Below are 26786 nucleotides of genomic sequence, written 5' to 3'. Positions count from 1 at the left end.
TCAAGTATATCATTCTTTGAAGAAATATGTTTTATTAGCCTATCAAATGAAATAAATAAAAGTAAATATGTGAAAAGTAAAATTATGATTTTAAATTAAATATTAAATGACTTGTAAGCCATTGTAGGGAGTAGGGACCATACAGGTGCCTCTTATAGGGCGCTGTGGACTGCGCCAAGTGTGCATATAATAATAAATGAACACTGTAAATACCGTCATCTCAGAAATCTCACGGTATCAATATACCTTGTCTGTTTTTTTTGCCACGGTATACAGCCTATAATTGTCTCTAATGGAGCGTTGCACACGGGCAGACACAAAGACACAGTCTATACCATTCATTGTCGATGGAATTGCCAGCGACGTGAAGCTATATACAAAGCGAATGCGACGGTTGTGTAGCTGCTGTAAAAGCTATATGCAAAGATACAAAGCTACACACATCGAAACTGAGCTGGCTTCAACTTCCAGATGCAAAGCTACACAAATATTTGCTGTTGCTACGACACGCCACATCAATCTGTGTCTCTGTATTGTATCTATAGAGGCTTGTCTCTTGTATTGTATTGTGTCTAAGGCCTATATTGCATTGTGTCTAATGCTTGTCTCTCGTATTGTATTGTGTCTATACTGCTGGTCTCTCTACTAACACTGTGTTGCATTGTCTCTAACGCTGGCTGGACGTTCAGGAGAATGAGGAAGGCAGCTGGGCGCAGGTGAGTTTTGCTCGTACGTCATCACGCATGGCGTAAAAATAGCAAAATGTCCGCTGTGGGGATGCGTTCAACTGGCCTGCACACGCACGCCTGCACCCGCACGCACGTGCACACACACACACACACAAACACACAAAAGCATTTTTCCTAACCATGAGAAAATGTCCCCATAAGGTAAAGGTTGACCGGTTTTACTATATGCTCGTGGGGGATTATTTTGCTTCCCACGTGGGTACTTAAACGAGGAACACACACACACACTCACTGAAATAAAAACATATACACACACACAGGGGCCACACACGCAGGCACCGTCATTTTGAAAGACATTATCGCGAAAGAAAGACATTATCATCAGACAGGTCATTAACTTCGTTCAAATAGCCTAAATCTACCAGCTGACGACATGTCGATATAATTGCCGTATCCGACGACACGTTGTGAACTTGTATAGATCGGGGCTATAGTTGAACTATTGCAATAATGGATTGCATTTTATATAGCGCTTTTTCCAAGTGTTTTCAAAGCGCTTTACAATAATATGGTTCATTCATTCATACTTTGGGACCGATGTCGTAGCAGCGGTACAATGTATAGCGGCAGCCTGACAGCTGGTTCGAGTCCCGATCACCGTAGACATGTAAAGGTAGACGCCTCTTCCGTCCGTACCTCGAGGGAAGGCAACATGGAGGCAAGCTTGCGAAGCATTATAACGGAAGCAAAGCTTGCCACGGGCCAATCAGAGGCGCGACTCCCTCTTTCCCCCGAGTCGCTCTTTCTGCCCGTTTCCTGTCAGACTATACTTGCCCTATCATTACAGACATAACAGCCCCAAACAATCTCTCTCTCTCTCTCTCTCTCTCTCTCTGTCCCCATAGACCCTGGCCTACGGGGACATGAACCACGAGTGGATCGGCAACGAGTGGCTGCCCAGCCTGGGCCTTCCTCAGTACCGCTCCTACTTCATGGAGTGCCTGGTGGACGCGCGCATGCTGGACCACCTGACCAAGAAGGACCTCCGGAGCCATCTGAAGATGGTGGACAGCTTCCACAGGTCAGTGAGAGGGAGGAGCCTGCAGCGGGTTGGAAACAAAACAGCAGTGGCTGTGGTGGTATATAGAGAGACATTTTGAGGGGCAGCCTGGTGTTCAAGTGACAAAAAGGGCACTTTGTGTAGGAGTGTGGAACCTGCCGGCTGCCTTAATTGTGTGTGAGATTTATAGATTTTTGGGCATAAATAATATTATTGGAAGATTTTAATCCAGAATTGGTCCATGTACAGTACCACATACTGTGCATTGTACAAAACAATGGTTCTAAAAACATTTCCCAGTCAAGTAGGACCACCCAAATTGATATGAATGTGTCCACGTGCGTTGCAGGGCCAGTCTACAGTATGGCATCACGTGAATGTGTCCACGTGCGTTGCAGGGCGCCAGTCTACAGTATGGCATCATGTGAATGTGTCCACGTGCGTTGCAGGGCCAGTCTACAGTATGGCATCATGTGAAATTGTGTCCACGTGCGTTGCAGGGCCAGTCTACAGTATGGCATCATGTGAATGTGTCCACGTGCGTTGCAGGGCGCCAGTCTACAGTATGGCATCATGTGAATGTGTCCACGTGCGTTGCAGGGCCAGTCTACAGTATGGCATCATGTGAATGTGTATTGTGTCCACGTGCGTTGCAGGGCCAGTCTACAGTATGGCATCATGTGAAATTGTGTCCACGTGCGTTGCAGGGCCAGTCTACAGTATGGCATCATGTGAAATTGTGTCCACGTGCGTTGCAGGGCCAGTCTACAGTATGGCATCATGTGAAATTGTGTCCACGTGCGTTGCAGGGCCAGTCTACAGTATGGCATCATGTGAAATTGTGTCCACGTGCGTTGCAGGGCCAGTCTACAGTATGGCATCATGTGAAATTGTGTCCACGTGCGTTGCAGGGCCAGTCTACAGTATGGCATCATGTGCTTGAAGAGACTCAACTATGACAGGAAAGACCTGGAACGACGAAGAGAAGAGAGTCAACACGATATGAAAGGTATACACGCATGCAAACACGCACGCACGAGCGTGCGCGCACGCGCACACACACACACACACACACACACACACACACACACACACACACACACACACACACACACACACACACACACACACAGACACACACACACAGACTGATGATCAAACCACAGTGCCCCCTGGTGGTGTTAAATGCTAATTGATAGCTGACAGCTGGACTCTTGTACAAACTTTATGATCCACAGTAACACACACACACACACACACACATACACACACCCATTTGGCCAATCCCTTCAACCTTTTGACCTTGAGTTCTGCACATGAACTTGACTCAGCTGTTGTGTCAAATCAGAATACTCCTCTATTTGGCACGCACACACGCATGCCCGTGCACGCACACACACACACACACACACACACACACACACACACACCGCCTGTTGCAACTTAGAAAGCAAGCTGACAGCTGTGCTGTGAATGAACAAAGGGAGTGTGCCACTGATTTGACTCACTCACAATATGAACTCTCTCTCTCTCTCTCTCTCTCTCTCTCTCTCTCTCTCTCTCTCTCTCTCTCTCTCTCTCTCCATCTCTGTCTCTCTTTCGGTGTCTCTGTCTCATCTCTGCCTGCCAGTTTTAGTCATAGAATATTAGTCTTTTGAATATATTTCCATTTAGTTTTGGTCATATTCTATGTAGAAATACTCTGTTACAAACTAAAAGTCCGGAAATCGAAATGTACATAAAGTACCAAAAGTATATAAAGTACACATTATGCAGAATGTCCAAATTTTGAGTTTTCAAATAAATAAAAAGGTTTGGAAAATAGCCGATCTACAAGCTCACAATGCGTCACATGATCACAACACATTGTAGATCGGCTATTTTCAAATGGCTGAAAGGTATTTAGGGCTGAAGTGGTTAATGCATGTTTTATAATAATTATCAAAATCTACGTATAGTAACTAAAGTTTTAAATTAATTGTAGCGGAGTAAAACAGACAATATTTGTCTCTAAAATGGAGAGTAGAGTAGAATTAGTAGTACAAAAGTACTGAACATTTGACATACAGTACCCAAGTAAGGTGCAAATACCTGGAAACTTTATTTAAGTAAATGTACTTCCACCGCTGATAAAACTATACACAAGACATTGCGGGATAATTTATTTTTGGCGAGCTTAGTAGACTTGTCTGAGGTTGTAAATTACAGACAGGTGCTTTTTTTATGGCTGTTTTGAAGGAGGGGGCGGGGGGGTGTCACACTTTGTTTGTTATAAACTGGCATGCCATTGCAACGCCACTGTCTAAATTAATGTATTACTTACTTGTCTTAAACTAATAATTATTATTGCCTTTTTTCCAGTAAGTACAGTATAGTACAACTGTAACAAACCGGGTATAGTGTGAGATATAGACAGAGGGTAGCACGGGTCCACCCGGAACCCGAATACCCGAGAGCCAAACCCAGCCATTTCTGGCCCAAAATATAAACTTTCTATAACTATATAACTTCATTTAAAAAATAGCCATGCATGCGTTGTAATTATTATACATGCTATAGATCAGACTTAAAGACAAGGGGTGGGTTAGTTCTCCTCATGCCCCGTCTCTCTCTCTCTCTCTCTCTCTCTCTCTCTCTCTCTCTCTCTCTGTGTGTGTGTGTGTGTGTGTGTGTGTGTGTGTGTGTGTGTGTGTGTGTGTGTGTGTGTGTGTGTGTGTGTGTGTGCGTGCGCGCGTGTGCGTGTGTGTGTGCTCGTGTGTGTGCGTGTGCGTGTGCGTGCGCCTGCGCGTGTTGCGTGCACTGCTGGGACTTGGGTCCGCGTCACACCAAATCGCTGTGGTGTGAATACAGAACAGACTCTGTTCTTCCTTTTATGCCACTGCGATTTGGATTGAAACGCATCCCCAATCCCAACAGCGCACGTGCACACACACACGGTCGGTTGCCCGCTATGAATGCAGTAATATTATGCAACCCTTCCGCTCCGCTTGCCTCGGAGAGGCGGGGGTGACGAGCATAGTCTCGTGTCGTAGTAGCGTCGTCGGACACACTATATATGGGTCCAAATCTATTCAGGATTGCATCCAATTTGAATCAGCTCCGCTTAATTGGACCAAATTTCTCTCCAATCCTTCTCGGGGGCCGTTTCCGGACGGATCCAATCCTTCTCGGGGCCGGTCCGGTTCGGTCCGGTCCAAATATCCTCTGTCCTGATTCGGGAACAGGTCGGGATTTTATGGACCCGTGCTATACCCTCTAGTCTAGTGTGAGACTTTTGGGAATAAAATATGAAATTACTGTGGGAGAGGGGGGGGGGGGGGGGGGGGAAGTAAAGTAAAGTAATAATGAACTAGTTACTTTTAAGTTTTGGCAGGGTTGTGATTATTATGTAAAGAAATAATATTCCTTTTCTTTTTTTAAGTAACTACTAGTAACACGTAATATTTGACCGTTTTTTGAGTAACATTCCAACGCCGTCCTCCCGTCCCGTCCCACTGCAGACGGGAGCGACCATTAGTCTGAGGGACTAAACTAGACTAAACTAGACCAGACTAGACTATAAACTATGTGTGTATGTCTATTATAACCAGACGTCCTGGTGTGGACCAACGAGCAGGTGATCCACTGGGTGCAGTCCATCGGCCTGAGGGAGTACAGCGGGAACCTCCTGGAGAGCGGCGTTCACGGAGCGCTGGTCTCTCTGGACGAGACCTTCGACTACAGCAGCCTGGCGCTCATACTGCAGATCCCCATGCAGAACACGCAGGTATATGACACACACACACACACACACACGCACACACACACGTGCGTATGAAGCTGGAACGCCTGCGCAAATCAGCGTCGTTCCACATGCATGCATCGGTCTGTGAGTGACGTCAGACCCGAAGCCGTGGCAGCCTATATTATAAGATGGGCGCGCTCACATCTAGAGAGTTGGCCAGGAACGGAGTTTGGGTTTGAACCGATCAACCGAAGAGAGAGACAGACAGACAGCCACAGACAGACAGACAGACAAAGCCACTACGAGATAAGATAAGAGATGCTGAGCTGGTCGTCGCCTTTGAGAAGAGGACCACAGACATCCCGCCGTTTCTGCGGGTGTTCCGTCGGTCCGGCGGAGAACAGCAGGGTGTATTCCTTCGGGGGGTTCTTCGAGGAATGGAAGACCTTCGGCGACACGGATCAGATCGACGTGCACATCTTCAACGCGGTGACTTTGCGCTGGACGACGCTGCCCCCGGAGACGGCCGGAGGAGGAGGAGGAGGAGGAGAATGTTCTCTCGAGGTTCCCGCCATGCGCTACAGGCACACGGCCGCGCTGATAGGAGACGTCATCTACGTCTGGGGAGGCAGAGTGAACTGTGCGATAAAGGTCCACGTCGACAACTGGTTTATCATCACGGGGGACATGGACAACGTCCTGTACGCGTTCGACGTCGACACCCACCGATGGTTCACGCCGAACGCATCCGGAGCCGTTCCGGAGGGGAGGTACGGCCATTCGGCCTGCGTCTTGGAGAAGTCCATGTTGATCCACGGAGGGTTCAACGAGCGGTCCGCGCGCACGAACGACATCTACAAGTTGGACACCGCCACCATGGTCTGGTCTGTCGTTGACACCGGAGGCACCGTTTCCTCGAGTCACTCGGCCACCGTCATCGGGACGAAGATGTTCGTGTTCGGGGGCGTAGGGCACCAGGACAAGGACATCAGAGTGTTTGACACGGGGACCAACGACTGGCTGAGAATACCGTCCGCGCCGCTCGTTCCAGAACGGCGTCACGGTCACGCCGCTTTTTCCCACAACGGAGAGCTGTATATATTCGGCGGCCACAATGCCGGTCTGAGACGGGAGTTCAGTGACCTGTGGAGATTAAATCCCACGACTTTCTCCTGGACGAAGGTCGAGCCGAAGGGGACGGGCCCGGGTTGGTTGGGTAAAATGTGCTGTTGCATTGTGGGAGATCGCGTCGTCCTCTTTGGAACGCGACTCGTCTTGCATGTCTTGCACTTAAGTCCTAGCCTGAAGACGTTATGCAAGCTGGCGGTTATCAATTGCGGTCTGGAGCAGTCTGGACTCCCACACAACATCAGGTGGGAACTGGCGGCCATGACAGCAATGTAACAGAAAAACACTCACTTCAATGCTTATAATAATAATAATAATAATACAAAGTGCAATTGTTTCAATGTGAATACCGGTCGATAACAAGCAGCAGTGAATTGATATTGATATTGGGGGCAGAGAGAAGAGAGAGTTCTTTAGTATTAAGACTCATTTTGTTGTGTTGTTGTTTTGTTTTTCAGGCGCGTCAGGTCATGGAGAGAGAGTTCAACAACGTGCTGGCGTTGGGGACGGACCGCAGGCTGGAGGAAGTGAGAAACTTAAAACTGTAGATTTAAAGGGAAATTAAGGCCTATTGAATACTAAACAGTTTTAATACTCCAAAACAAAACTATACAACATGACGTCACTGAGCTGCAGTGTAGAGATAACTACCGCTCTCCCCATCCCTTCTTTTCCTGTTTTTACTCGCCACCGAAACTCGCTCCGGGGGAATGATTTGTCTAGAAGTTGGTGGGCGGTCCCTCCTGACGTAGAAACAAACAACTCCCGAAATAGAGTGGTGGGACAAACGAGAGAACAAAGCAATGAAATAATGAAAGAAATAAAAATGTATGCAGATAGGCAGTATAGTGAGAAAGCAGAGGGTAAAACAATGGACGAATTTGCGGAAATTGTTGGCCATGGAGGTTAGGAGATGTGAGCATGATGATGAACAATGACCGCCGCCATCAGAACAACCACCTCTTCACCTTAAAACTGCAGTATGAACAGGCCATTAGTCGACTAAAATCGTATGGTATTCAAGTCGACATAAATTGGACTTAAACTAAAAACGTTTCAGACGAAAAATAACATGACTATATAACTAAATAATGGAATTTTATTCCGCTACAGAGCGACGACGACAAGACCTTCCGGCGGTCTCCGTCGTGGCGCAAGCGTTTCCGCGCGCGGGAAGGCGGCACGGGCCTGGGCATGATGGCGGGCTCCATGGAGACGCTGCCCACGGGCTTCCGCATGCCCGCCATGTCCATGCCACCCTCCATGTCCCTGATGGGCAGGCATGGGAGGCAGCACGCCCAGCCTGAAGGTATGTATGTGTGTATATATGTATGTATGTATGCCCGCCATGTCCATGCCAACACGTTGATGTACATATAGGTAAGTATGCCTGTAGCGGTTTTCGGATGTTATCAGATGATTGAACCCATTTAGGCCTGACCTCAACAAAGAAAAAAATGAAATCAATATTTTCACGATTTTTCAAAAATAGCAGACCCACAAGCTCAAGCTATGAGCTTGTAGATCTGCTATTTTTCAACAACTAAATTATAACATGATGTTTAAAACACCAAAAAGGGTTTCCCACCCAAAATGGGTTAAAGGACCACTTCACCACTTTTCAACCTATCTTCATTATAATAGGTCCTCACTAATAATCATGAAAAAATTGTGCAATTTATTTCTACTCTGTCTGTGTCTCACAGGAGGGCTGTGGGCAGTTCAGAAACCGTCTTCCAGTGACATCATCGATGGGGAATACAAGCTAATAGAAACTGCAGGCTTTCTAGTCCTGAAAAGTTGCAATGGGAAAATGGAAGCCATCGTTCTCACGATAATGAAAATTAAAAAAATGTGCAAAGAAAGAAAGTAAAAAAAAGATCTGCCTAATGATGATGTCACTGGAAGACGGTTTCTAAACTGCCCACAGCCCTTCCTATGAGACACAGACTGAGTAGAAAAGATCGTGCCATTTTATCATGATTATTAGTGTGAGGACCTATTATATGAAGATAGGTTGAAAAGTCATCAAGACCATGCAATGGAGCCAGTATATGGATATGGACTAAACCGGTCACGTAAGTCCCCTAACCTCAGTCTAAACCGGCCACGTAAGTCCCCTAACCTAAGTCTAAACCGGCCACGTATAAAGTCCCCTAACCTCAGTCTAAACCGGCCACGTAAGTCCCCCCTAACCTCATATCAGTCTTAACCGTCCATGTAAGTAAGTCAGTTTTTCACGATGTTTTCGCTTCGGCCGGCAGTAAATTCACTTTGGCATTTCCTATAGCGGTATATATAGGCAGTATAGTGGAAATGTCCATATTTCTCTACACATTGCATGGTCCAGATGAGAACACACTGGCGTTTATCGGTTGATAACATTCAAAGCGGGCGATGCCCGCCACGCCCATGCCACTGATGGGCAGCAGGAGGCAGCAATTAAGCACAAATACAACCTGAAGGTGGGTGGACGGCGCGGGCGACACGGCGCGCTGGTCAACCTGACCTCTTTGACTTGGTGCACGGCTTACGATATCCATTCACATCTGTATTGGCCTACGTCTGTGTGTGTGTGTGTGTGTGTGTGTGTGTGTGTGTGTGTGTGTGTGTGTGTGTGTGTGTGTGCGTGCGTGCGTGTGTGTGCGCGCGTGTGTGTGGGTGCGACCATACTTGTGAGGACCACATGTCCCCACAAGTATAGTAGAATATGAGAAAGAGACGTGCGAACCGTTTTCCCAACGCTGTTTCAATCCCAAAGGGCATATTTTGACTTTTTAGGACAATTTTGACCGTTTCACGTGATTAATTCTGTGCCTATCGGGACAGCGCTGCGTCGGGCTCAAAGCGGACTTCGCAAAGCTCGGCACGGTGTGTGTGTGCGTGTGTGCATGTGCGCTTGCGCGTGTGCGCGTTTGTGTGTGTGTGTGCGTGCATGTGTGTATGTATGTGTGCGTGTGTGTGTGTGCGTGCGTGCATGTGTGTGTGTAGCATTCTCACAGCTTGGCCTGACTAACTGCATGCTGTTGTCCTCTCCCCCCCCGCTCTGCCACGCCCCCTCTCTGTGCCACGCCCTCTGTGTGCCACGCCCCCTCCCCCCACCCCCCCCCCCCCCCACTCTCTAGCTCCTCCTCCAGCACCGCCCAGACTCGACCCCTCGACCGTGCGGACCTATTCATGCTAACTCTTCTCCGCTTACTAACAGGAGCACTAATGTTAACAGGTAAGCTAACAGGATAGCGGTATATGTAGCTATAGCTATGATAAGGAGGGCGTACTGCTTTCAAATGCCACCCCCCCCCCCCCCCCCCTGGGATCCAAACCCCGCCCACACCCCTTTTCCATTGGCTCGTCGCCCCATGAGTGACAGAATGTATGAGGGGATGTTTGCTATATGAGAACATACACACTATAGCGCGGTTACTATGTGGTGGTGGTTTGGATTGATTGATTGATTAAAAATTGTATTAACAGTTTGCAGAATGGGTATACAGTTCAAATGAAAGTACAGGTCAATATACACAAACTGCTGCGAGGATATAAAACCAGAAATAGCACTAAGACTTGTTTACATCAGGGTCCTCCACTTTCAATTCATCAGAACATTTAAAGACGTGCAAATATACACTATACACTTCCATGATTCCGTGGGGGGGGGTGACCTCTGACAGGATTGGTGGTGTCATTTGAAAGCATCCTGTAAAGACTAGCAAACTTTAGTCAGTCAAAGATGGAGTGCCGTGATTTATTTCACACCCTAAAACATGATCATCAGGGTAATATTGTTATATAAGGAGGAAGGTTATTTTCAAACAAGTGTACAGTATTTGTTCAAATGTCGTTTTTTATGTGAACATGCCCACCAGTTCATTAATTCATTTTATCCCATTTGCCTATAGTGCCTATATCCAAACGCACCCTGGGTTACGAAAAGACCCGCCCCCCACGTGCCTCCGATTGGCCTACCGAGTCATTTTCGGGTGTCAAGCTTAGAAGAGTCTTCTAGATATCGTTGAAAATGGGTGAAAGTGGTTTCTTTCAGAGTTCTGGAGCAGTGGGGCACGCAAACTCAAAGTGCAGTATACTCTCGTTGGAAGGCATTTGTGGATCAAGAAAGCACCATAATGTAAAACAGTCCAAAACAATGTTTTGACCTTGTAGATCTGCTATACTTTTACGAAAATAAGGACAGGGGTCGATTCGACACTAACGGTTGCCCTGACTGCCCGTGCAAGTAAATAAAATGTTGGGGCAAGTCGTTGGAGGTTGCCCGCCGGCAAGTGCACTTTGTTTTTTTAAATATATTTTTTATCCCACGATTTTGTAACCCATTTGTCACCCCTGTGTCAATCATCTAATGTGATCCTGGGCTCTACACACCCTCCACCAACCTAGTCCATATATGGGGACAAGGGGAGAGCAACGGACTTGAACTCATGCTTCCTTCATGCCTGAGTGTCCAAGTTGCTCCTTTACACCTGACAGGGGGGGAGTTTCCCTGGTTGGACGCATAGCGCGTGGAAGGAACACGTTATTCCAACCAGTTCCTTTCCCCTCCATCAGGCGCCCCGGCTGGCCAGGGGGAGGCAGTTTAAGTGCACTTTGGTTGGCAAGAAACTTTAGGTTCAGTCTTTATAGTTCGCAATAAGCACAACACAATTGCGGTATTTAAAATGAGTCTCATTGTATAAACCAATGAGATATTTTGGCATACATAATGAGGTATGTCCATATCGCACAGGCCCAGATTTCGCAAATAAAGTTAAAAAAAATAAAATAAAATGTGTTAAAATGAACGGTTTACCCATCATTTACTTTTCGGCAACTACTGTAAGTGGACATGACCTTTTGGGCAACTATGTATATACAACATGACCTGTACTTGCCCTATGGGGAAGTGCCTCTGAGACCTTATGGTATCACAACCCCCAGGTTTCTGCCCGTTGGGCCTTGCAGCCGGCCTTAGGGCTTCCCAGGGTTCTAACTGCCTTGCCCAGGGGTAGTTAAGGACCTCCTCTGTGCGCTGAGGCCCCCGACCCCCCACCCCACCTGCTTGCTTTACCATGCATGACTGTAAAGCATGAAGCAGGTGTTAAAATCCTCTCCCTCTCTCTCTCTCTCTCTGACAGCTTGTATCCCCCCCCCCCCTCTCTCTCTCTCTCTCTCTCTCTCTCTCTCTCTCTCTCTCTCTCTCTCTCTCTTTCTCTCTTCAGTGCAATCTCACTACCTGTACGGACACATGCTTGCGGCCTTTCGAGAGTGATAGAGTGACATGCCAAACAAGTTGGAGAGAGAGAGAGAGAGAGAGAGAGCCCACCCCCTAGGGAGTGTGGGGGGGGTGGGCTTCGTTCACGCCGTTGTCCAGTCCAGCCTCGACCACTCACCTTTCACCTCTCGACCTCTCCTTCGGATAACGTGCAATACCACAGAGGTCAACAACTCCTTTTGACCTTTGAACTCCCACGCGAGAGAGCGTTCATCGTTGGCGGAGCCCATGAGAGACTCGTCCCTCTGGTGGTCTCCCCCCGGTGTAACCCCCCCCCCCCCCCCTTCCCCTTCTTGTCATTGTGGTGTTTTGCTCCCACTCCCACTGCAGGTTCTCAGCTGTGGGTAATGAAGACTAATGAAGAAGTAATCGAAACCCAAAGCCACACCGTGGAAGTTACTGGAGTGGTTTCTGGAGTGGTTTAATTCCATGCGGGTCGAAGTTAGTTTTTCTAATTACGTACCCCCCCCACACACACACACACACACACACACACTCATAGAGCACCGAATGTCTGACGTAATTTACGCATCCTACCTGGGTCGTGTTTTTCCCCATTCGGGAATTCTCATAGACGTCGCGTCAGAACGGTGTTCCAAAAAAACCCCCAAATGATCCCAGTGGTTTGACTCGGATGGATATGAGTAATCAACTGACGGCATAGAAAACGCTAATGTTATACCGCCACCGAATTAGTAAATCTTTCCATTTGATACAAAAACAGACTGTATATAGGCCTATCAAATATGAGTGTATCGTATAAACGATACAGAGGCACCTCCCCTGAAAACGTCGCGGCAGAGAGAGTTTGCTAATTTTTTTGGACCACAATGCTTATTATACGCGACGACTTTAAGACGACCACCGATGTTATTATCAATAGAGTTTCCGCGACCCAGGGTGATGAACGACTGACGTCAGATGGAGGAGGGACAGGGGGGGGACGGGAACGAGGGGACGGGGGGGGGGACGAGGGGCGGGGGTTGGGGACGGGACGGGGTGTAGAAGTCTGGCAACTTGAATCAAGTCCAAGCCAAAAAAAATCCCTTCGCCGTCGTCCGTTCATCCAGCACCAGCGAAGGAAGAAGCAGCACAACAGTTGTCTTGGACTCGACGACCACATAGACATAAACAGAAAATAGATGCCTCGTCGTCGGCCCGCTGCAGTTCATTGGAGGAGCGACGTGTTTATCGACGTGGTGGGCGGAAAAGGCACACCGTTCGTATACGCCTGCCACTCGAGTGGGACTACTGGATAAATCACAGCGATAAATTCCTTTCCCCGGGACTCGAACGTCCGTCCGTCCGCTCTGTGGCGCAACGCGGAAGCTTCTGTGAAGCACTAATAAGTCTCGCGTGGGCCAGACTGTCGCCTCTATATCGTATAGTCTGGTTCCGTGACACGTAGTGAAGCACCGACCAAAGGAAGCTTAACCCCTCACTCGAGTAGGCCTACACACAAACGCCCCAGAGAGCCGAAGGGAGTTGTCTATCCACACTTTTCCTGGGCTGTGTGTGCTCCAGTTCCTGTCGATTTGATCCAATGCAAGCCAATGAAACTGGTCAGATGACCAATGATATCCAATGAAATCAACAGGAACTGGAGCACACACAGCCCAGGAAAAGTGTGGATACCTTTCTATGTCTATGGACTCGGACTGTATAGAATAATATATAAAAAGTAAACACAAAGGAAAAAAAGGTTATTATTTATTATGAATCCATTGATGTGGACGTACTGTGCGTGTGGGAATGATGATGAATATACTACGGTGTAAAAACAAAAACAAAAAAACGACGGCAGATATCCCACTGCTAACTGACCCCCGTATCGGTTATGCAAGGTATTTAGCTCATTCAATCGTCCTTGTACATAAAATGGATGACTTATGTTTTTTATAGAAATATTATATAAATATATATATAAATATATATATATATTGGAATTATATATGGAGAATAATATGATATCATTGCTGTATGAAAACCCTGTTCCCTGTATTCGGTAGTGACTGTTCTCTTTTTCTCTTATCTCTCTTTCTCTCTATCTTTCTCTCTCCGCGTCTTCTACTGTTGCGCTGTGCGTGTGTGTGTGTGTGTGTGTGTGTGTGTGTGTGTGTGTGTGTGTGTGTGTGCGTGTGTGCGTGTGTGTGTGTGTGTGTGTGTGTGTGGTGCGTGTGTGTGTGTGTGCGTGCATGCGTGCGTGCGTGCGTTTGTTTTAGTGGGAGGGACTGACAGAGTTGGAGCGCGTTTCTGTGAAAGCGACTTAAGACTTATTCACAGCAGTGTGAATTTTGTCGGCTTAAAACCATATGACGAAAATGTCCGTCGGCTACCTTTTTTCACTGACGAAAAGAACTAAACTAGGATAACTAAAACTAAGCCTAGATATATATATAGACAATTCCGTCAACAAATACAAATTTTGAGGTGAAAAGACAAGTCATTTTATGTTTGGTCGCGCTCGGGCGCTCTGAAAATAGCAGAGCTTGTATAGCTCTGTTATTTTCAGCATGCAACCAAGTGTAAAATCAGGCATTCTAAAACGGGTAGTCCCAATACTTGATTCTGATTGGCTGGTTACCGCCACGTGACCGGTGTAAATTCCACCGATAACCCACTCCTTCAATCACTTTATATCATTCGCAGGTGATTCCACATCTCTGTATAGCTGTACTGGGGAAGGGGAGCGCTTGATTGCTTTATACAAACACATGCCGTGCGGGCGTGTATAAAGCACCGCCCGGCTCATACGACTGTGAATGTGTGGCTCCAGGCAGCCCCGTAAAGACATCAAGCGCTATTCTCCCGTCACATAGGCTACTTGCCACAAGGAAGTGATGTGGCTCACTCTAGTGGAGCAAAGCGTATAGCTACTTTTGTGAATTTAATAGTTTTATTAGGTTAATATTGCTATTTGTTTGTAACAGTTTTAGAAAAGCAATAAGCCACTCGAGGCCCCAGCTTACCGGGTATTTTACAATGGCTGGGGGGTACGTCCCCAGCCATTGTAAAATACCCGGTAACCTGCGACCTCTCGTGGCTTATTGCTTAATTATACACGACGCCATCAAGGCACCGCCAAAGCATTTTTTTGTTCGACAAACTAAAACTGTAGGTTTAGTCTAAAATGAAATCGTATGACTTCGTAACATATATAGATTCTCTAGTCTAGACTATAACTGAAATATTTCAGATGACTAAGATGTGACTAAAACTAATCAATTTGCTGCCAAAATTAACACTGCTTCACAGGTTCATGGGTCCAATTCTATTTCATCTTCTGCCTCTCTCTCTCTCTCTCTCTCTCTGTATCTCTTTTCTTCTTCTTCTTCTTCTGACACTGTAGCCGTTAACCTCTTCTCCTCTCCTCTTCCTCTTCCTCTCTCGCCTTCTGTATGTAGCCTAGAATGGAGAGGATACCTTTAATACGAAGTATGTGTGTGTGTCCGTGCGTGCGTGTGCGTGCGTGCGTGCGTGCGTATGGGCGGATGAGTGAAACCAATAACCACTTGAGCCTGATGTACATTTCGTGGTATACGGAGGTGTGCTACACACACAGCGACAATAGCCAGGTCTAATCGCGACGCGCTGTGAAGCTTACAGACTGGATATTTTCGCTACTGTTTTTGAAGAAAGAAAAAGCCCCCTATGTCCGAAAAAGAGGGACGGATGGTAGCCAGCCGCGGGTTGGAAGTGGTTGTGAGTCTAAATCTTATACTTGTGTGTGACAGTGACGGAGTAAAGCGCCGTTCCAGACCCCAATCATTTTTTTTCCCATAGAGGTTTCCAAAAATATTTAAGGCTTTGAATCAAGTCATCCCGGATAAAAAACATTTGATTACATACTATAATTTATTAAATACCCTTTTTTTTTGCGGTTTTCAAAATATTTTCTTTCACAGAATCGAATGTGTTATGATCATAAGCTTGATTCTATATAGTCTTAAAAGAATTGTGCCGAGCACACACTAGTTTTTTGGCAACTATACTTCCACATACTTTGTGCTCTACTTCAACAGTTTCAGTTTTATGCAGTTAAATAGGTTTTTATTTTTTTTACAAATGTTTATTTTGCAAACGTTTTTTTTTTTGCACGAGGAAGATCTTCCTTTAGGTTCACGCAGAGGTGCTGTCTGTGGTTGCTATAACAACGCGTTAAAGGTATATTCAGTGATTTCACTTAATTCAAATATCACTTCTTTTTTTGTTTTGTTGTGATAATCCTCCCTACTATAGAGTGTGCTGACCATATAAGGAGTTCCTCCCTGTCCCCAGTTAACCCCTGGGGGTCAAAAAACCTTAGGTTTCGTTTTTGGCTCTCTATCCTGATTGGATGAAAGGCTTAGGTCCCAGCTAAAAACGAAACCTAAGGTTTTTTTTTTGTGAAATCACTGAATATACCTTTAAACAAAAAAAATATCTTTATGTGAGTGCCCAGATCGTCTCTTTTTTCTTCATACCTTGATCCCGTTTGATCTTTTTTATCATCATCACCTGTTTATATCTCCGTCGAGCACCTGGTTCGTTTTTATCTTTTTCTGCATTCAAACCCCCGTCGCTTCCTGGAGCGTCCGTGAATACGTCACCAATCCATCATCCTCAGCGCCGGGCCAACGGTATACATTTTTGTTTGTTTTTTTATGTTTTCTTCAGCTTTAACACACTGTACATCCTATACATTGCGGGTTTTCCGCGAGCCTTGCAGCAAGTTTTCTGCAGGAACTGCTTTTGTAGTTTTTTTTTTTTTGTAGTTCTTTTTGTGTCATTTCTATGGGAAAAATGAATGTCTGAAACGACGGCTGCCACTGCTATGCCCTATAGTAGTTTCATACGTGGACAAGGATAGCGTTGACAAAGTGTAGCCCCTCCCTCTTTTACTTCCTCTCCAATCAAAACTGTAAACTGCTGCTCGGCATCGGCCAATCACAAACCCAACACAAAGACTGCTGGAGCCCGATGGAGACTGTGTGATTGGTCGATGATCATCTTAATCCGGTCGGGTTCTCTTTAATCATCGTCGTCGCCATGTTTGAGACGTTAGCCGGCTAGCGCTCGCTCGCTAACCGCGCTGATTAGCTCTTTTTGTCCAATGAGAACACGACATGTCGGTGAACCAGTGAAGTATTGGATGAGTGTGTAAATTATTATGAATTTTTATTTAATTTTTTACGTTCGTTTTTTCAAAGTTGTCTAAAAGGTGTAACGTGCTATGTGGCAGCTACTATGAGTACTGTATGTGTTATTTATTATTCCAGGTGTGTGAAACTGATGCTGACAAATCAAGATTTTATTATTTGGCAATTAAAAAAAGAGTACTGTATTTATGGAACTATATAGACATAAAGTAAATCTGTTTTTATAAGATATTTCCCCCTGGTGTTGTGTGTTCTTTTTTTACCCATTGAATTTAGACCTGAGGCCGATTAGAGTCTTCTAAATCCTGTGTGTGTGTGTGTGTGTGTGTGTGTGTGTGTGTGTGTGTGTGTGTGTGTGTGTCCAGTCTTCTGGCATGAAAGCAGAGTATACATTTAGCTTTTTTAATTGTAAAGGTTTTATGAACTGTAAATAAATATAAACACATAAAGGTAAATCCAATGTACAAAACGTTTTAACTTCCGACTGAGTCTGACACTCGGTCAGTTTTCTCAGTTACCAGAACAATTTCCAAGTATAATGCTGTAAAATAAAAACAATTGGTAGGCTTAGGCTAGCTGGTGTTCACATGCACGCGGTATGCAGGAACCCATAATGTATTGCACACATACTTTTGAACTCAATCACTTGTGCGACTAGAGAGAGACAAACTCACACTATAAAGAGTTGCCTTTGATGCAAGTAAAATTAACGAGTCCCTGTCAACGAGGGTCAGCTGGACCCTCGTTGACAGACACACCTCAGCTGTGCTGAACTGAAGTGACTGGAGTCACTTGAAAATGACTGAAGACATGATAATGTTTACTGTGATTATGGTAAGCTTACATTTCATATCATAAACACTATATAGTGAAAACTCCTGTAACTGTAACCAGAAGGAAAAAAAATATTGTTTGGAATTTATGAACCGATTTTGAATCGTTCATAATGTGAATCGCAATTCCAATTTGAATCTTTTTTGTTGGACACCCCTATCTGAGAGTGTACAAATGAAACTTCATCGACCCTGACACGTCCATTCGGTTTCTTTTGTACACTCTCAGAGTCTACTACTGGTCCGAGTGTCAATAGACGACAACCTAACCTCAAACCCTAACCTAACCTTAACCGCAAGCAGCGCATGTTCGACCTCATGTCCGACCGCTGTTTGTCGGATCATTGGTCTGTCGGATCCGCATGTGCATCCCCCTTGCTTACTGTATACAACAATTGAGAAACTCTAGTACTATAGTTGTATAGTTAGACTCCTGAAGCCATAGTGTCATTGATTAAAAATATGTGTCATAGGATTCTGAAGAAAACCTGGAGACTTTTTCCCGGCTTTAATGGGTATTGCAAGACTGTGTGCACTGCTCGAAAAACATGGACAGCGAAAGACACAGCGTATTGAAAATCGTCTTTTATTTAAAAAACAGGACATAAAATATGACCGTTTTTTTTTTTTTTTTTTTAGAAACATCTACAAATACACAACAATCTTTAGTTATAAAAGTCCAAAAATAAGTTAGCAAAAGTTAGAAAATAAAATAAACAAAAAACAACAACTCCACTCTGTAGAAAAAGGAAAGGTATTTACATCACTAGCGTTCATAACCAGTTTAAATTAAGCAGGTCTTGGTCAAAAAACACTGCAGTAATAAGGTACTTGTTGGCCCCACAAATAAAACTCTTGTTTTAAGCATCATCATAATAATAATAATAATAATAATAATAATAATAATAATAATAATAATAATAATAATAATAATAATAATAATAATAATAATAATAATAATCATAATAATAATAATAATAATACACACAAAAAAACAAGAACGCAAAATAGACCATAAGGGAAAGATTGCGAATTGAGGAACATTTCTTTAAATTAAGGTAGAAGAAGGAACGGAAGAAGTTCTAATGGTCGCTGTCCGGTGGAAACCTCACAAAAAAAGTGTTACTTTTCATGATTCAAGCGGCAAAAAGACATCAAAAGTAGAAGATCTATACAAGCTAAAAACGCCTCGCTGTGCGCCACATTTCAAGCTTACGGATCTGCTACTTTTGATGCATTTTTGTGACGCTGGAAGTATTGGTTAATTTACAAAAAAAATAATTTTGACATACAAAATGAGTGGATAATAATATTACCGGAAACACATAAAAGAGATATAGCCCTGAATGACCCTAACAGGTCTGTAAAAGGTCCCTACACACGTCTTTTTTTATTTTTAGCTGCGTTTCTCCATCGATTTTCTGAAAAACGCGTCCAGTGTGCAACCACCTGATTCAAACTGCAAAAAGACATCAAAAGTAGCAGATCTACAAGCTAAAAAACGCTTCGCTTTGCGCCACGTTTCAAGCTTGCGGATCTGCTACTTTTACAGTTTTATAGTTTTATGCATTTTTGTGACGCTAAAGTATTGGTTCATTTACAAAAAAAAAAAAAAAAAAAAAGTTACAATTTGGAGAAGAGGTTTTTTTCTTTCTTTTTCTGCCTGACAGCGACGATATGTTCTTCCTCTAGTGGTGTCAGTCGGTACTGCATGCAGGTCTAACAGAGAAGCACACTAAAGGCAACAGTCTATTATTTGGTATGGTCATGCAGTGAAGAGTACAGCTCTCTACTTTGGACTCCGAAACTCTGACACGTGACATGGACCGCAGGCAGCGAAAGGCCCGTGAATCCCATCGGTATTAAGCGGAATGCTCGCCTCAAAACACCGTCTTTTTTTCCTCTTGTATGTACAGTATACTCTTGTATTTGTTTTACTGAGGTTGGAAATAAGTTTAGGGTTATAATGTCATAGTTTAGTTAAGGTTAGGAATACCAGGTATAGAGAGCATTCAGAGTTTGTTGGAATTGCTCCCCGGGGCGGGTTCTGTGTTTTGAGCCGAGCGTTCTGGTATAATCCTCCCGTCATATAATACGACAAAGCATAGATCGAGCATATAAGGCATCAAGGAATCAACATAATAATAACAATAAGGCCTCATTGTGACCGAACGGTATGGGAGGAATTCAGTATGGCTTATATAGCTATAGCCGACCCGTACATATCCACAGGGATCCACACGCATCGAGACATTTTTACAGCCGTGGGCTATATTTGTGATCTCGTCTATGTTATGCGGTATAGGCTTAAAGTGGTCAAACTGCATTTTGATGCTATAGCCTACTTCATTTTTAGCTGGAACCCCCATCAAGGGGATCACTGCATGGGGGGTCCCTATGGGCTCCCCACTTTCAGAACCACTGTGGCATTATTATAAGACCAAACACCCCCCGAACGAAGGCGTGAGGTGGACCCCCAAAACATTTTATGGAATTGAGATCCTTTTCTCTTTTTTTTTTTGGCATCTCCAAGCCGTGTGGAGTAAGTACTTATCCGTTAGTTTTCCTGTCTTCCTGTATATACATCGTCTGTTGTAAGGTCGGAGGGGGAAACCTCATATGTCCGAATCTGTTCATTTTCAGGATTCAAACTCAAAAGCATCAAACGTATGCGTCGCTTCTTCACGCCACACGCCCAGCTTGTAGATACTTTTGATGGTTTTGTGTGACACTGTAGTATACGATCAAGTATAGGGACATTCATTTACAAAAAAAACACGAAACGTTCAAACAAGGAGATAAGAGGTTTCTGCCCAACAACAACAGCAATGTGATCTGTGTGCGTGCATGTGCGTGTATGGGTGGGTGTGGGTGTGCGCGTGTGTCTGCCTCTCTCTGCCTCTCTCTCTCGCTCTGCGTGTCAATAGGTCAGATTTTCCGGAGGCTTCCTCGGAAGCTTTTCATTTGGGAATGTCCACGGGCACCACGGGATACGCCACCACGCCGCCGTTCGACGCCGCGGAGATGCTCTCCACGATGGACGTCAGCGAGCGCATGTTGTTCTGCTCCGGAGAGTCCGCGGCGCTCAGGAGATCTGAAGACAGAGAGAGACAGAGACTCGTGTTATACAGGAGATCAGGAGATCTGAAGACATAGAGAGAGACGTTGTTCAGGAGATCAGGAGATCTGAAGACAGAGAGACGGAGACACATGTAATACAGGAGATCAGGAGATCTGAAGACAGAGAGACAGAGACACATGTTCAGGAGATCAGGAGATCTGAAGACAGAGAGAGACAGAGACACATGTTACACAGGAGATCAGGAGATCTGAAGACAGAGAGACAGAGACTCATGTTACACAGGAGATCAGGAGATCTGAAGACAGAGAGACGGAGACACATGTTACACAGGAGATCAGGAGATCTGAAGACAGAGAGACAGAGACTCATGTTATACAGGAGATCAGGAGATCTGAAGACATAGAGACACGTTGTTCAGGAGATCTGAAGACAGAGAGACAGAGACACATGTTGTTCAGGAGATCAGGAGATCTGAAGACAGAGAGACAGAGACTCATGTTATACGCAGGAGATCAGGAGATCTGAAGACAGAGAGAGACAGAGACTCATGTTATACAGGAGATCAGGAGATCTGAAGACATTGAGACACATGTTGTTCAGGAGACCAGGAGATCTGAAGACAGAGAGACAGAGACTCATGTTATTCAGGAGATCAGGAGATCTGAAGACAGAGAGACAGAGACACATGTTACACAGGAGATCAGGAGATCTGAAGACAGAGAGACGGAGACTCATGTTATACAGGAGATCAGGAGATCTGAAGACATAGAGACTCATGTTACACAGGAGATCAGGAGATCTGAAGACAGAGAGACTGTAAATCCTGGGCTCTACTCTCCCTCTGGCAACCTGGGGAGAGCCCCGAACTGAGCTTGCATGCTTCCTCCAATGCATGAGGAGTGAGCAGGCCGCTTCTCATCACCTGACAGGGGGGAGTGCATGGCTGCCTCCGAGAATGTTATATCTGACCCCAGTATCTCTGGTCAGAGTGACTATGATATCCACATCCACTGACTAATGCCCGAGGTCGCCTCCTGTGGGCGCAACAACAACAAAGGCGGCGGCGACGACACATGGACTGGCGTTGAGATTACAAGGGAAGAGACTATTACGCATGTCTCCCTGCTTGCGGACCTTTCTGTCTCTCGGTCTGTGTTAAAAAAAAACATTGCCATATAGATGAGTGCAATGTTGTCTTCACTTTGAAAGCGAGATTAACAGGTTTTACCATCTAAACTGAATCTCTCCATCTGGGGTTTCCAGGCAATAATGATGGTCCTCTCACTGTATTATCTGCTGTGAAGCCAAGCATGTTTACCCTGTGTAATAATGATGACTCCGTGTTCTCTATAACATTTAAGCTAACACCCCTGATGCCTTTGTTGGAAATGAAAACCATAGAGCGGGTGTTCATTCTCGAGGTTATAGCTGTGCCTTTTTACTATACAGCCTGCCCTGCTGGAAGCTATAGCCTTTCTATAACCAAAGTGCTGAAATATCAACAGCTATAGAGCAGACCAACGTTACTCACAGCTATAAAGGCTAGTACAAACGTTTAGTTTGTATCTTTGGGAGCTTAGCAGACATGCTTTATGTCTGCTGTGTCTGACAAGTAGAGCATGTCAACTATACTGTATGTGTATAATGTTTTGCCTATTCACTTTGTAACTGGCTGTTCTCCTATATTGTCTGACTATACACTGGCAGTGTTTATACCGGTGTGTCGGTATGTGTGTGTGTGTGTGTGTGTGTGTGTGTGTGTGTGTGTGTGTGTGTGCGTGCGTGCGTGCATGCGTGCGTGCGTGTGCGTGCGTGCGAGCGAGCGTATACCTCCACTACTCCACTCAGGGCTGCTGCAGCAGGTGCTTCCATTGCTGGGCTCACTGGACGACGACACCTGTTGCCATGGAGACAGAGCATGAACACAATGCAGAAGCTGCTGTCAGTCACGTTGGTTATGTTATGACACGACCGGCCGCGCCCCCAAACCCACACCCCCCCCAACCCAACGGCACGCACGCACACACACACTCACACTGCAGTCACACACACACACACAGCCACACACACACACACACACACACACACACACCCAGTAGGCTATTCAAGGTGTAAAACAACGTTGTGTTTGACTCGGAATGCCTGAAATCCTCTCATGACACAAGTTGAACACAAATCTATCGATTAGTCTGTCTGTGTCTGTCTGTCTGTCTGTCTGTCTGTCTGTCTGTCTCACTCTTCTTTCTTTCTTTCTTTCTTTCTTTCTTTCTTTCTTTCTTCATGTAATTAAACAAACTACTGAGTCAATTATTAATATTACTGGTATTGGTACATTACTTGTACAGCCTCTCTGCCTTGTATATGAATGAGTATACACTGGCCAGACAGATTTCAATGTAGTGACACAAAACAACTGTGCTAATGGATGACCATTACCTCATAATAATAATAATAATAATTATTATTATTATTATTATTAGTACCACGTTTGACCTTCAGTCCTGTCTTTAAAAGGTGTTCCTCCAGTCCTATAAGACTCATCCTGCCTGCATCACAGTCCAATCCACAGTTAAACCACCACCCTTTAGTTTAAATACCGTGAAGAAGCAAAATCCAGAGTATAGCAACTGGCCTTCATCATCCGCTCATTTATCCATTTGTATAACTCCTGACTAGTGCACAAATGTGACCAAGTGGACCCTCCGTTTGTGTTACCTTTGTATACACTGTCGGAGTGTGAGGAGTATAATTCACACCAAATAATGACTTACTTTATATCACACACCCCATGAAGCCTTAATTGACAATTCAATCAAAGCAAAAAATTACAGCCAATCATTTGATGGAGTGTGGAGTGGAGTCAATTAAAGAGCCTCCAACTGCAGAAGCCACCCACCCCGGCCATCAAATCATTGCCTCGCGGGATAATGCGACGAAAACAAACAAATCTCCATTAATTATTAAAGTGTGGGTTTCTGTGTATATAGTCGATAGCAAATAAGTCATCGTTTGGGGTGAACTATATATATATACTCCTTAAAACGTAAAAAACCTCAGTATTGTATATGTATACTGTGAAGTGAAGTCCTCTTTGGTGGTCCTGTTTGTATATAGTGAACTCTTTCATCCGATCGTCTCCTCCCAAAACCCTCCATCCATCCATCCATCCACCCATATATGCTCCGTCCTCTGTCGTTGGGGGTCCTCTCTCTATACTCACTCTGGGCTGCAGGGCGGCAGTGCCGGTACCGGTCCCGTGGTGGCCCGTGCCCCGGTACTGACCGTCGGCCGCTCCTCCGGGCGACCCGTCCTGCTGGTTGAGCGAGGAGACGAGCGCCTGCAGCCTCTCGATGTACTGGATGGCGCTGCGCAGGATCTCCACCTTGGGCAGCCGCTGGTTGGGGTTCATGAGCGTGCTGCGCTTGAGCGCCTCGAACGCCTCGTTCACCTTCTTCAGCCGCCGCTTCTCGCGCAGCGTGGCCGCCTTCCGCCGGTCCATGGTGACCGTCTTGCGCTTGCACAGCTTGCAGGCCCACGGGAGGCACTGGCCAGGGCAGTGCGGGGTGTGGTGGTCGCCCCCCACCGAGGAGAGGGGCGAGAGGCCGGACGACGGCGAGGCCTTGTTGTCCTCCATGCCCAGCAGCATGCCTCCTCCTCCTCCTCCGCCCTGCAACTGCAGGCCCATCATGGAGCTGCTCCTGTCCTGGCCGTGGCCGTATACGCCCGTCTGGTCGTTGTAGCCGCCCGGCTGCAGCCGGGAGCCGGGGAAGTAGCCGCCGCCGGTGGCGTCCCCCCCCCCGCCCTCGTAAAAGCGCTGGTCGGGGAAGAAGTACGGGTTGGTCTCGAAAAGCTCCATCGTACCGGCCGGACGTGTGTCGTGTCGTTATACTGCAGGGGAATGAAGTGTTCCTTGCTTTACTCCCCCCCTAGAGCAACCTCCTTTAGATGGGCTCTGGGCCTGTGGCCTGTGGAAGAGTGTGTGTGTGTGTATGTGTGTGCGCGCCTCTCTCCCAGGGCTGGCCTGTACGCCGCTCGGTCGGTATTGTGATGAGAGGAAGATGTGTGGAGAACAACTGCTGCTGCGGAGCAACTGTAGGCTGGCATTTAAAGCCCTGCTGCCTGCTGCCTGATGCCCCAGCGAATGGGGGGGGGGATCACAGGGTTAAATTTAGCACGAGCCCACCCCCCCCCCCACACCCCAACACCCCCGGAAACCTGACCCCACGTTTAGCTGTTGCTGCACATCTAGCCCCCTCGTTCCTCACGTCTCTTGTCTTGTCGGACCCCCGGACGGCCCGTATACTTCTCGCTAGCTCTGCCCCTGCCTGCCATGCCATGCTGGACCCCCCACCCCCTCCCTGCCCCCCCCTATAGCTCTCTGGGGGGCTTTTTTACGTCCGCGCTGAGTGTAGAAGTGTGCGATGTGTATCGGTGGCGGAAACACCATACAGTTGTACAGTATATTTACTCAAGTGAATGGAAACAATGGAGAAAGAAAATGTCCCAAGGACTTTTCTTCTTGTGTTATTCTTTTAGCCTTGATGTCTGACTATTATACACCTGTGTGCTGTTTTACATTTTGGACTATAGTATTCAACCAATCAAAAAGTTATTTTGTGTGTAGATTTAGATTATTAATACAAAGCATATACATTAAACATTCATATAAGGCCCTACATTCATATAAGGCCCACTGTGAGCTTGTAGATCTGCTACTTTTTGTAAATATTAAAGTATAAGTATATTTTAACACATGGACTACAACTGGTATTTCTACATTGTGGTATTGTGCTGTATACTTTTACTTTAGTGTGTACATGTGGGACTGTGTAGGCCGTACGTGTACATGCCCTGTGTATGTGTGTGTGTGTGTGTGTGTGTGTGTGTGTGTGTGTGTGTGTGTGTGTGTGTGTGTGTGTGTGTGTGCGTGCGTGTGCGTGCGTGCGTGCGTGACGTGCGTGCGTGACGTGTGTGTGCATGTGCACGTGCGTGCGTGTGTGTGTGTGTGTGTGTGTGTGTGTGTGTGTGTGTGTGTGTGGAGGCTGGAATATGATCAGGTTGCTCAGTGGAAATGGGACAGATTACCTCAGATCAAAGACGAGTGTCTTAATGAACTAATCCCAGACTCACGCGTCCCCTCTCCATGACACCCACGCACGGAGGGTCTGGGGACAGCTGTCACTTCCACTTGAAGCCACAATGAGACGCGATGACAAGACATCGACGCAGCAATGGTTATACTTTATGTAAAAGTATATCAATATTGCAACGTAGAAATACTCTGTTATACATGTCCTGAATTCAAAATGTACTTTTAAAGGAACTTCCTTAAAGTAAGTATAATAGGTGTCATCAACAAATACAAAACAGTACGAAGGAGAAAGTCTGTGACAGTGAATGACAAGTCCTTTCTATATGTGAATTTACATTTACCTCCCCTTATCTTTGTCTCCTAATATATTAGGATATATGTCATCTAGAGAGCGGACAACCCCGTCCCCCCCCCACAGTTCATTTCAATGGAAGTTATTATCTGTGACGTTTGAAGGACCCGGCCGGAAGAATGCTCTGCTTCCACCTTTGTTTTCGAATTGCCAACCGACATTTGGTTGGCGAAATGCGGAAGTGCTGATGAGCGTACCGTGGTAAACCCCATGGCTGCTGCAGGGGTTTACTCGAGTCGTGCTACATATACTGTACATGTATACATACTGTACATGTACATACTGTACATGTACGGGCAAAAACCGCCCGCTCGCAGCTTTGACCACCAAGTCTCAGCGGCTTCAATGTAAGGCCAGCCACTCTGGGGTCTTAGTCTTAATACTATATTCTTCTTCTTCTTCTTCTTCTTTTTCTTATTCCA

The 26786-nt window shown here is 45.9% G+C and overlaps 2 protein-coding genes across 2 annotated transcripts in view; one reads left to right on the top strand and one right to left on the bottom strand.

Annotated features, from left to right (window-relative positions):
- The window catches only part of ppfia4 (PTPRF interacting protein alpha 4), a gene marked incomplete at both ends in the record, with an annotated part of 122353 nt that extends 112568 nt beyond the window's left edge, over window positions 1-9785 (top strand). The window contains 7 exons of the mRNA XM_080785686.1: window positions 690-716; window positions 1595-1770; window positions 2661-2758; window positions 5340-5515; window positions 7060-7128; window positions 7715-7910; window positions 9727-9785. Coding sequence (XP_080641812.1) covers window positions 690-716; window positions 1595-1770; window positions 2661-2758; window positions 5340-5515; window positions 7060-7128; window positions 7715-7910; window positions 9727-9785 — 801 coding nt within the window. The remainder of the gene's footprint in view (window positions 1-689; window positions 717-1594; window positions 1771-2660; window positions 2759-5339; window positions 5516-7059; window positions 7129-7714; window positions 7911-9726) is intronic.
- Window positions 9786-18428: 8643 nt separating this feature from the next.
- Window positions 18429-24897, bottom strand: myog (myogenin). The gene is made up of 3 exons (XM_080785956.1): window positions 24141-24897; window positions 22751-22817; window positions 18429-20932 (listed from the first exon to the last, which is right to left on the bottom strand). The coding sequence occupies exons 1-3, from the start codon at window positions 24774-24776 to the stop codon at window positions 20799-20801; spliced, it is 837 nt and encodes a 278-aa protein (XP_080642082.1). The 5' UTR covers window positions 24777-24897; the 3' UTR covers window positions 18429-20798.
- Window positions 24898-26786: the final 1889 nt, after the last annotated feature.

The sequence above is a fragment of the Protomyctophum bolini genome, assembly GCF_963924005.1.
Source record: "Protomyctophum bolini genome assembly, chromosome: 2".
NCBI classification, from domain to species: Eukaryota; Metazoa; Chordata; class Actinopteri; order Myctophiformes; family Myctophidae; genus Protomyctophum; species Protomyctophum bolini.
The sequence above is the reverse complement of the archived record's forward strand: the minus strand, read 5'-3'. Positions and strand labels throughout refer to the sequence as shown.